This window comes from Miscanthus floridulus, chromosome 1 (assembly GCF_019320115.1).
Source record: "Miscanthus floridulus cultivar M001 chromosome 1, ASM1932011v1, whole genome shotgun sequence".
Taxonomy (NCBI): Eukaryota; Viridiplantae; Streptophyta; class Magnoliopsida; order Poales; family Poaceae; genus Miscanthus; species Miscanthus floridulus.
The window spans coordinates 82,580,547-82,591,811 of record NC_089580.1 but is presented as its reverse complement, the minus strand read 5'-3'; the positions used below and the strand labels follow the sequence as shown (position 1 = coordinate 82,591,811).

The 11,265-nt window shown below is 48.2% G+C and overlaps 2 protein-coding genes across 2 annotated transcripts; one reads left to right on the top strand and one right to left on the bottom strand.

The window, feature by feature from the left end:
- The first annotated feature begins 4,064 nt into the window (after positions 1-4,064).
- LOC136488537 (expansin-A28-like) lies at positions 4,065-5,108 on the top strand. The gene is made up of 3 exons (XM_066485442.1): positions 4,065-4,203; positions 4,349-4,661; positions 4,793-5,108. Exons 1-3 carry the CDS (start codon positions 4,065-4,067, stop codon positions 5,106-5,108), a joined length of 768 nt encoding a protein of 255 aa, XP_066341539.1.
- A 3,675-nt stretch (positions 5,109-8,783) lies between these two features.
- On the bottom strand, positions 8,784-10,314 carry LOC136488526 (expansin-A31-like). Its single transcript, XM_066485434.1, has 2 exons — positions 10,185-10,314; positions 8,784-9,706 (listed from the first exon to the last, which is right to left on the bottom strand). The coding sequence occupies exons 1-2, from the start codon at positions 10,312-10,314 to the stop codon at positions 9,075-9,077; spliced, it is 762 nt and encodes a 253-aa protein (XP_066341531.1). The 3' UTR covers positions 8,784-9,074.
- Between the last annotated feature and the right edge of the window lie 951 nt (positions 10,315-11,265).

Sequence of the window (11,265 nt, the reverse complement as noted above, 5' to 3'; positions counted from 1 at the left end):
CTATGTCAGTGACATGAACAACACCATCATAGTCCCTCCCATCGTCCACAACTAATGGGTCATCATCTTCTGGGTCACTGTCAGGATAGTAAGCAGGGTCAGCATCACCATCATCATTGACCCCATCCTTGTACTTCTCATTATCATCATCTACTCCTACATACTCCACTTCATTAGCCTCTCCCCAGTCATCTTCAGCAATATCTTCTTCTTCTTCTTCTTCAGCAATAGCATCATCATCTTCACCATCATTATCAAGATTAAGACCCTCATCACCATTAGCATCAGCCTCACAATTACCATCATCATTAAGATCAACAGCTTCACCATTGTCATCAGCTACTAGATTAGGCAGTACAAGTTCATCACGGAAGATCATAGCTATTGGCTGACAATTAACATGACTCTCCTGAGTGATAATAACAGACTGAGAAGACTAAGAGGCATTGGCATTACAACACTTAGACTTTAGCAAACGAGGACCAGTGTCAACAACATGTACAGTCAGTGGCACCTTCCTACTGTCCCAATACACATCAAATGCATGTAACAGAGCAGAATCAAAATCTATGCGCACTGTCTCATCCTTGGTTTTGTCAAAGAAGGTGACCTACAGTTCTTGGTCGACCCCATGGACTATCTCCTCACCAAGGCACCCAAGAAACCCCATCCAAGAGAATTTATCCTTGTCTACCACACGCATGTAATTAGCAGTTACATGATAATCATCGAGCCCATCTGGTCTTTGCTCTACATACGCAGGTACGCTAATCGCCAGTCTACACGCGGAAGTCGGATCCATCCTAAATCAACACAAAGGATAACAACCAAACTAAACGATTTCAAAACCGCAAGCATTCTACCACATCCGCAGGCATTCATCTGCAAATAGTAGGGATTCAAAAGACTCACCCTTTCACTAGCCATTTGAATTGCGGAACCCTAGGCAGAGACCTAGGGCACTGCCCGTTCTTCGAGCTGGGGGACTTCATCTTCGGGGCGCGGGGGAACTCTAGATCCTCAACCCCCCATGGCGGATGACGGCCGAGGCTCGATCTGTCAGCGGCGGCGGGCACTGGGTGGACGGCGGCGCGACGAGCAGTGGAGACGAGTGAGCGGCGGCACGATTGGGAGTGAGCGGCGGCAGCGGGATTGCGGAAATGGCGCGCCTGGAACCCTAACGATGGAGTCGGGTGCGGGCCTACCGTTACAACTAGGTCGAACCAGACCAGGTTGGGACGGCGCCAAGTCTGGTTCAGGGGGACCCGATGTCCAAAACGAAGTTTTCTCTCTCCAAAACTAGGTGCAACTGGGTTGCGGTGCCCACTGGCAGTATTTCCAAAAACCAGAGTGTCTCACGGCAAAAGATGGAAAACGCAGTGTCCGCCAGCAAAGACGCGTCATTTGGCATGTCCAATAGCAAAATTTGCCTTATATAAAATATAATAGATAAAATTGTGGATCAATATGGGAGAAGAAAACTAAACAATTTTTTAAAATACGTCAACTACACAACTATAAGGAACACATAATCTGCAAAAGTTGTAGGGAAACATCCAGTAATAAAAAAATGTAATACTTCCTGTAGCGTCCATCCATCCAAAGGGCCGCGAGCCCAACGACACACCTATCATATCTTATCCTATCATATCTACTCGTTCATTCGTTTCTCAATCCTATCCTATCTACTAGTCCACTCATTTCTCCAGAACCAGTCACGCAAAAAACACCATGGGCATGTTCACTTGAATTTATCAGCCGGCTTATCAGCTAGAATCTACAATATTTTTCTCTAAAAAAACAGCTTCAGCCGGCATATCAGCCGACTTTAATACCAGCCGAACAGGCCCCACAACGCCGTGACCGTGCTCCGTCGCGCCGCCTCCGGCATCCGGGCGCTCACTAGCCGGCATCTCCATCGTGCCCGAGAGCGGCCGCCCACTAATTTCCTCCCTTTCCATCATGCCTCCTGCCTGCCATAGCCGCCCGTCTTTCTCCTGGCCCTTGCGACATCCTCGCCTTGCTCTGGTGCGCAGATGTGGTTGCCTCTCCGGTCGCTTTCCTACGCCATCCCATGGCACAACACTCTGCTAGCGGCGCATAGTAGATGAATTCCTCTGCCACAGGTGTACGCAGTCGCTCGGGCCTCCTGTTTGTTATGGCACCGTGCTGTGTCAGCTGCCTTGATGCGCCTCTGCCCCCTCCTCGCGTAGATGTCTTTTTGCGTCACCCGTGCTGATGGCGAGCCTCGTGGATGATCTTGGACGACAGTGGCATGGTGGCTTGGTGCAGCGGGGCCACGTGCGTAGCTGCGCTCCCTCCGTGCGGCAAGCAACAAGGAGATGTTGCACGAAAGCGCATGTTGCAAGCGTATGTTTCAGTTGTTTCATATGTTTCACAAGTATGTTGCAAGTGTTTCACATGGATGTTGCAAAAGTAGATCGGGATGTTGCATATGCTGCAATGGCTATATACGCATGTTGCAAGAGTCTATTCTAAATGGTTTATCTGATTCTCAGATGTATGTTGCAAACGTTTCATCTGGATGTTACATATGTTTCACGCATAGTTATAAGTGTTTTATCAATATGTTGCATATGCTTGTAACGACTTTCAAGTGTTTTCAGGTGTTTTGCAAGTGTTTAAGACGTATGTTGCAAGTGTGAAGTAGATTGTGTGTTGCATAATGGGACCCACCTGTTGCTGCCGCCTGCTGCAGTACCGTGCATGCGGTTCCCGTGTGAAGCGAGCGTGGGAAGCAGCCCACGTAGGCACAGGCAGTCCCCACGTGCTCAATACGGAGCAGGGGTGCTGGCGATCCCCACGTGCGCACGGGAAGCGGAGCTGAAGCGGGCGGTTCCCGTGTGCGAGCGGAGGGCGTGGCTGGGGCGACGCGTCCACGCGACGTGGGTGTGGAAAACAAAGGTGGCACAGGAAATGGAGAGGCACGCGACGTAAGCGTGGGTGTGGAAAACAAAGGTGGCGCAGGAAATGGAGAGGCACGCGACATAAGTAGGCGTGCCCGTCCACGTCTCCGTCTGGACGTCTAGGCAGTAGCATCTCCATGAAAAAGAACGTTGACGGGCTATTGTAGTAAGCCTGATCTCTTTCGACCATTCCCCTGCGCAATGACACGCTCTGTACGCTCTGCGCTCATAGCTCAGCCAGCAAGGATTTGGCCATTTGGGGGCGCGGCCGCCGCCGATCGTGGCCGAGACCGCTCTCTGTTGCTAAACGCGGCTCCAGCCACACGTTTGACCGAGGCCATCATGCATGTCCCGCGCGCTAGTTATCCGGCCGGGCTCTCCGTCGTCCCAACCGCCGTGCATGTGGCCACTTCGCTGCCTCTCATGGTCCCATGTGGAGTCCTCCGTTTCTTTATCTCCACGCTTATTCTGATCAACCTCCGTTAGCCCTGCGACTTGGTGGATGCTCTGCTCGTCTTTCGGTTCAGTATGATCAGCTCAGTCTGAAGGAGACTCGCGCGTAATGGCCGACTAATTAATAAGAGTTGAAGTGCGCTGGCTAGTGGCCACAACTACTGGTACTAGTTGAAGGGATTAGTAATAATCACAGAGGTCTACGTGTAGTATATGTCATGTAGTAGTAGTAGGTATCAACAGAGCCGCTGCGACATGCATGGCGCGCGCCAACACCATACCAGTTGTCAAAGGCTTTGAGCCTTTGACATATTGGCGCGCGCTTTCGTTATTGCATAATGAACGCATGCATGCATGTGAGCTTCGCTAACAGCTAATATGACCCACCAAGCACCAGGAGAGGAACGTACGCGCCGTGCAATCAATCATGCCCCTATATTCCCTGCCAACGACCATCATTCCGATGATCACCCCAGCTGCAACCGGCTGCTCTCCCTGATGGTATTTAAGCCGTACTGCATGCCATGGGCGTCGCAATCCATCCGCCATTGATCAATAGTCCTGATTGATCTACTATACTCTCGGTCATATATTCTCTCTTTCTCCCAACTAGCTATATCGCAGCTGCTATTCAGTTCGTCGCTCTGGTGATCGGCCGGCCATCGATACAAGCGACCGATCGAGATGGGCACCACGGTGGCGCAGCTCAAACCCTTGGCCGTGGTCGTCGTCCTTGCGCTGCTGGTCACGTCGGCAATGGCGGACTACTGGAACAGTGGGACGGCGACGTTCTACGGCGGCCCCGACGGCTCCGGGACCATGGGTACGTATATAGAGCGTACTGCGTGGGCACGCGTGGCGAGCGAGCTCATCACCCGATTTCCATGCAGCTAGCCTTGCGGCGGCAAGCTTGTTGCTGATACTCACAGTTACGTTGGTTTGGTTGAACTCTTCGTACGTCGACGCAGGTGGCGCGTGCGGGTACGATAACCTGTACAACGCGGGCTATGGAGTGCTCAACGCCGCGCTGAGCCAGGTGCTGTTCAACGACGGCGCCTCGTGCGGCCAGTGCTACACCATCAAGTGCGACGCCACCCAGTCCGTGTGGTGCAAGCCCGGCAACACCGTCACCGTCACGGCCACCAACCTGTGCCCACCCAACTACGCGCTCCCCAACGGCGGCTGGTGCGGCCCGCCGCGCCCCCACTTCGACATGTCCCAGCCGGCATGGGAGAACATCGGCATGTACCGCGGCGGCATCATCCCCGTCCTCTACCAGCGGTAAGCTATAGCTCGCTACACCATATATATGTAATTATGTATACAGGGCCGGCAAACCTCTCGTCGGACGTTAGGGTTGTCACTCTAGTTCTAGCAATAGATTAATTAACGGTGATGGGTTTAATTTGCAGGGTGCGATGCTCGAGGCAGGGAGGCGTGCGGTTCAGAATCACCGGGTCCCAGTACTTCCAGCTGACTCTCATCACCAACGTCGGCGGCAGTGGGTCCATCCAGTCCATGTCGGTGAAGGGGACCAACACCGGGTGGATTGCTATGACGCGGAACTGGGGAGCGCAATGGCAGAGCAACTCGGCGGTCCTCCTCAACCAGGCGCTCTCCTTCGTGGTCACCTCCACCGGCGGCCAGACGCTGTACATCAACAACGTCGTGCCGGACTGGTGGGTGCTGGGCATGACATTCGCCACCAACGCGCAGTTTGACTATTAACTACTACGTACGTTCGGAACCTACGGTAGCTACCGCGCATAATTGCATGTGCGTGTGCCGGACTACCGTACCGGGCCAGCCTCTGAAAAATTTAATTGATCAAAATCAGTTGACCTAATAATGGTGTAATGTGGGTTGATCTGGATTTTGATCTATCTGTGCATGATCTCATTTTGTCGAGTTAGTTTCTACGACGATCTGAACATATATGTATGTATGTACACCAATGTATTGTCAGTTGGTTCAATTATTGTTTTATTAATTAAGTTATATATATATATATATATATATATATATATATATATATATATATATATATATATATATATATATATATATATACACTATTAATTCTCATTTTATTTTTTTATCGGATCATCCTATGGTTGCTCATTTAGTTGCTACCGTCGTTTCTTATCTGAAACACCTTGCTAGCTACTTTGGTAAGACTCAACTAACAAACCAATGCAATCTGTAATTACCACTCAGAAGCTAACGAATGAACAGCGATCATTCCTTTCTAAAACTACTCCTCTGGCATAAGATTGACACACGCACCTCAAAGTCAGAAATCTACTAATAATCAATTAATTGATAAAGTCCAACAGAATTTCCCCATGAGACGCTGATTGGTGATCATGTGACGTTACAGCAGAGCAGTTTCTTATAAATGATAATATATAGAGCAGCTAGTTAGTTCCATGGTATCAGTTAGTTAGTTCCATGGTAATATATAGAGCTAGTTAGTTCCAATTGGTGGTTAATTTCAATTCAATTTATTGATGGTGTGAATATAATTGGTCCAGGGGATTTATCGTTGACATGCATGTTTACACTTTAAGATGATATAATAAGTTATAGTCATTTATTTTCACTCAGAAAAAAAACAACATAGATAAAACTGCATATATAGTTCCATATAACTTTTACTATAGCTTCTAGGAACTGAACCCACGCCTATTGTAAGGAAAATAAGCTAGGTCACTGTGGAATGGAAAAAATGGTATTTTAATTTTCGAACGAGCACCTACTTGAAACCCAAAAGGCACAATCTTATTCATCTATGTCGTCTGCAATGTATATCAAAACAATAGAGACTTTATAACATAATCTACCACAAAATTGTCATGTATGTCCAACCCAAACAAAAAGGCTTCCACGATGTTGCTATAGCTACAGTAAAAATGATCAGGTCACATACGCTATTATGGCCCCATTCGCTTCGCTGAAAAAAAAGCCGAAACACTGTTCCGGCTGATTCGTTAGGAGAGAAAAACACTGTTCCGGCTGAAAAAAACAAGCTGAAAAGTACGGATTATAACACAAGCGAACATGACCTATTTTTGTTAAGGGGCTCTTGCGTTTGTACCCTTGTTTTGTATCAAAATTGTGATTTTACCCCTATTTTTTTACTTTGTGAATTTATCCCTACTGTACCATTCACGAAGCACCAGTTTGCCCTTGCTCCATCATCCACCCCTAACGGTGTTAAACTTTGTACAAAAGACATGAATGCCCATACGATTTTGCCCCTTGTTTTTATACCTTATTGTGATTTTGCCCCTGTCTGTGGATATGTATAAAAGGGTACGATACCTACAGGTGATCTCCTATCCTCAACCCTCATGGGCAGAGAGCCATAGACGCATAGTACGATAGAGGACAGAAAAGAATGGATGCTAAGGTTCGTGCTTTACTTTTAAGTGTGGTTAGCTGGGAGATAGTGCTTGAGAGCATTGGTTGGCATCCACTTGAAGTGAAGCCTATGCGATTCAGAGCACTCTGATTTCTGAATCACAGGTAAACTACCAGTGTACAAACTACAACGCACAGGTGAACGAACGTTCATCTATGCACACAGCGCCTTAGATATGAGACAAGTAAATTCATCATTAAGAGTCGAAGTCGAGGAACATGTACCAGTCATCTTTCTGATGAGGCCAAGACGCTTGCAGAGCTCAACGCAGTTGTCCTTCACCTGGGGCGCGATATTGTCGAAGAGACGGACGATCTCATCAGCATCAAACTCCGGGACAATGTTGTAAGAAGCAATGAAGGTGAGAAGGCCCCATCCGGCCATCCCGCCGATGTCCCTGCCACCCGCACCCGCAGGCCCCGCGACCACCATCTCCTTCCAGTGCCCCGCCAGGCGCTTTGCCTGCGCCAGCGCGTCCGCTGACGGCGCCGCGAGGCGGGGCGCGCACTCGATCAACGCGACGCAGTTTGCCCACCACTCGCACGCGTCGCGCCCCGGCCCCGCTGAGGCCAAGTCCAAGAAGCCGCCGACGGCGCGGACGAGGAGGGCGTGGGGGTCCGGGGCACCAAGCAGCGCCGGGAGGAACGCGCGGAAGGAGCTCCTGCCGCTGAGGCACAGCGCGTCCACCAGCGCGGAGGGGTCCATGTTCGCGCACGCCGCGGCGACGGCTCATGTCAGAGCCGACGTCTCTCTGCCGCCTGCGTCGTGCGGATGCTGCAGCCACTCCCCTTCCTCGGCCTCGTCCTCGTGGCGTTCTCTGTCTGCACTGGATCCGCGCCGGGAAGGGCTCGCCTGCCTGCGTCGGGAGGGGTTTTGCCAGATCCACGCCAGGGAGGGACTTCGCCAGATCCCGCGTCGGGGAGGCCTCACCTGTCTGCGTCGGGGAAGAGAAGTCAGGGACGCCGCCGTTGCCACCCGGACTCGCTGTCGCGAGCAGATAGCAGCGAAGAGAACGAGCGGATAAGAACGAAGAGGAAGGGGCATTTAAGTCATTTCACATTTGATTTTATGTGTTTTATTTCTTTAAATCGTTTAATCAGCCCCTAATTAACGGACATCCAAACCAGGGGCAAACTGCTCCTTCGTTTCAAAATAACAGGGGTAAAATCACAAAGTTAAAAAAATAAGGGTAAAATCACAATTGAGCTTCCAGACAGGGGCAAAAACACCGTTTTCCTTTTGTTAATGGCTAGAGGGACAATTATTTGATAGAGAGATGGTGTCACGTACATGGAGGTCTTCCGCTTTATGTTCGGTAAGTAACCTGGTGAGCTCGTATGCCTTACTCTATCTAATAAAATAAGTCTGTTTTGAATGCTGCAATGAAATTTGTAAACTTTGTTTATTCATATATGTTTTGTGGCATACGGAATTATTTCTTGGTGGATATTTGCTGAAGTTACTCCCTCTATCCTTTTTAAGTGTCATCTAGATTTTCATGTCGTCGAACTTGTTAAGTTTGACTAGATTTATAAAAAATATTATCAACAATTTTAAATCAAAAGAAAGGTATTATAAAAAATATATATCCAATGATATCTAATGATACTTATTATACACCATAAATATTAATAATTTCTTATATATATTTGATTAAAGTTGGGTACGATATATAAGAACAATAGTTAAAAAGGGACGGAGAAACTATGTCTTTGTGGACTTGTGTTTGAAATTTAAGTATATGCTATACTTTACTTTTCCAGGCCTTATAAATATATTTCTATATAAAAATAGTACCCTAATAAGTTGGTTACCAGTATACCAAAAATGTGGCTTATTTTGCTATTGGGTCGGAGGCAATAGGTATTTTGAATACAGTGATGATGATTTTTGACTCAATTACAATAAATCTCCAAATAGCACAATGTTTACACAATGTACTTACATATAAAGTTTACACACACAATAATGCACTTATATATTAATCTAAGACTCAAAAAACACAATGTTTTTAAAAATGAAATTGGGACGACAAACGTCTGTGAGAAGATAACAAAATACATATATAGAGGACGAAGTTTGAAATTATACATGGGCGCGCACCTCCTGCAGTCGGAGCATCACGTAGGGAAGAAGCCACTCATCAGGCGGCCACCAAGGATGCAACGGCAAGTGCAGCTGCTCTGTCAAAATCACGAGCACGCACACGCCACGTTCAACCGACCGAGCCGCAAGAAATGGCGAAACGAAGCATGCTTTGCATGCATGTTTTAGTAGGCGAAATTATTGTTGGTGCTGAAGGTCATGCCGAACTGCCACCACCCCGGCACGAAGTTCATGAACTGAAGGTACTGCCCGCCGGTGGTGGTGACGGCGAAACTGAGCCCTTGTCCGACGAGGCCCGACAGCGCCTGCCAGTTGGCGCCCCAGTTCCTGGACATCTGGATCCACCCCGTCTTGTCGCCCTTCACCCAGGCGGCGCCCACGGCGCCGCTGCCGCCGACGTTCTGGATGTTGACGAGCAGGAAGTACTGCGAACCAGCGATGCTGAAGCGCACGCCGCCCTGGCGGGTGCACGTGACCTGCTGGTACAGGACGGGGATGATGCCGCCCTGCACGACGCCTATGTGCTCCCACGCCGGCTGCGACACGTCGAAGTGGGGCCGGCCCGGGCCGCACCACCCGCCGTTGGGGAGCCCGTAGTTGGGCGGGCACAGGTTGGTGGCGGACACCGTGATGGAGTTGCCCGGTTTGCACCACTGCCCGCCGGGCCGTGACCTGTCGCAGGTGATGAGGTAGCACTGCCCGCACGACGCGCCGTTGTTGAACAGCGTCTGGCTTAGCGCCGCGTTGTTAATGCCGTACCCGGCGTTATACAGGTTGCCGTACCCGCACGCGCCACCTAAATACATACACATGTATGTATTGATTGGATTAATTAGTATACAAAATGTGTACAGCTATTGTACAGCAATACAATGCATGCAATATATATATAACTACTGTTCTGCAGCTGGCTATAAAATAACTTATTCTGTGGCCACTTTGAGTTATGATAATTACTATGCTAATTCACGAGATTATGGTAACTCCTTACTATGTGATTTACTATAACGTTACGGTAAATATCCCCATATGTTATAGTAGCCCAACTATCGTAAATATGTATTGACATTATCGTAAATTAGTATATAAAATTATCGTAAATGAAGATGGCTACAAAATAACTTATTCTGTAGCTGGCTACTGAATATACTCTCCATATATATATATATATATATATATATATATATATATATATATATATATATATATATATATATACACACACACACACACACACACACACACACACACAACTCCTATATACAATATCTTACCCATGGTGCCGGAGCCGTCGGCATCGCCGTAGAACGTCGCGGTGCCCTGAGACCAGCCGGCGGCGGCGAGCCTAAGGCATGCTGCGAGGACGACTGTGCACAGGATCAGGGATCTGGACGACGTGTCCATATATAGACGTCGGCAATGCAGAGAATGGCGAGGGGTGTGTTCGTGAGGACGAGCGAGGTGTGGCTGTGCAATGGACGTACGTATACGTTCTGAGCTGAGCTTGTGGATGGAATGAGATGCAAGGCGTCAGGGAGGCCCGTGCTTAAATAGCTAGATAGACTAGAGGAAGAGGCGCGGCGTGGCTAACCGAGTGAGCAAGAATTTATTATATTATTAATCACAGGAGGGTGTTGATTAGGGGTATGATGGTCGATCATCCTGATTGCTTTGTGTCAGAGAGGCCAGTCAGAACACACGAATCCGTGTTCCATCGAAGCACATGGTTGCAGATGCACCGATAGCGTGTTCCAAGCTAGGCCTCTGACTTTGGCATTGGAACTAATCATGGATGCAATGCAAGGTGTGTTAGTTGATCGCAGTTTGATAGATAGAATGATCGATCTGTTAAGAAGATTTCTGAGGCAAGCAACCATCAACTAACCCGAATTCCTTCCACTACATTAATCGAAACCCTGTTCGCTGCATGTTCTGCGGTTCTGAAGATAGAGCACCGGCCAACCGATCGATCCCAAATGTGAACTCGTAGTAACGATGATGAAGAAAGATTACATGCATGCATGGTTCACAAATTTTTTAGAATTAAACTGCCGGCAAACGACGTGCCAGTTGTAACTCCACGTTGGTCGAGAACGAATTATCAACCATATAAGATCGATGTTGATCACTTCTCTTTGAGATGACATGACTTTAATGGATTTCGAAATATTTCACGGACTGGCCAGAAAGTTATTCTAGAGGATATCGTAACAATTTTAACGGACTCAAAACTCGTATGTACAAGTGTCCAAGTGTCCATCAAGAGAAACCATTAGTTAAGTTCCTTAATTAGTGGAACTTGCTCATCAGGAGTTTTTTATAGTCCATGACTATTCTAAGTTCCTACCTTAACAC

Coding starts and splice junctions, on each gene's coding strand:
- LOC136488537 (XM_066485442.1), top strand. CDS start 4,065: ATGGGCACCACGGTGGCGCAGCTCAAACCCTTGGCCGTGGTCGTCGTC. Junction 4,204..4,348: donor CGACGGCTCCGGGACCATGG/GTACGTATATAG, acceptor ACGTCGACGCAG/GTGGCGCGTGCGGGTACGAT. Junction 4,662..4,792: donor ATCCCCGTCCTCTACCAGCG/GTAAGCTATAGC, acceptor TTTAATTTGCAG/GGTGCGATGCTCGAGGCAGG.
- LOC136488526 (XM_066485434.1), bottom strand. CDS start 10,314: ATGGACACGTCGTCCAGATCCCTGATCCTGTGCACAGTCGTCCTCGCA. Junction 9,707..10,184: donor CGACGGCTCCGGCACCATGG/GTAAGATATTGT, acceptor GTATGTATTTAG/GTGGCGCGTGCGGGTACGGC.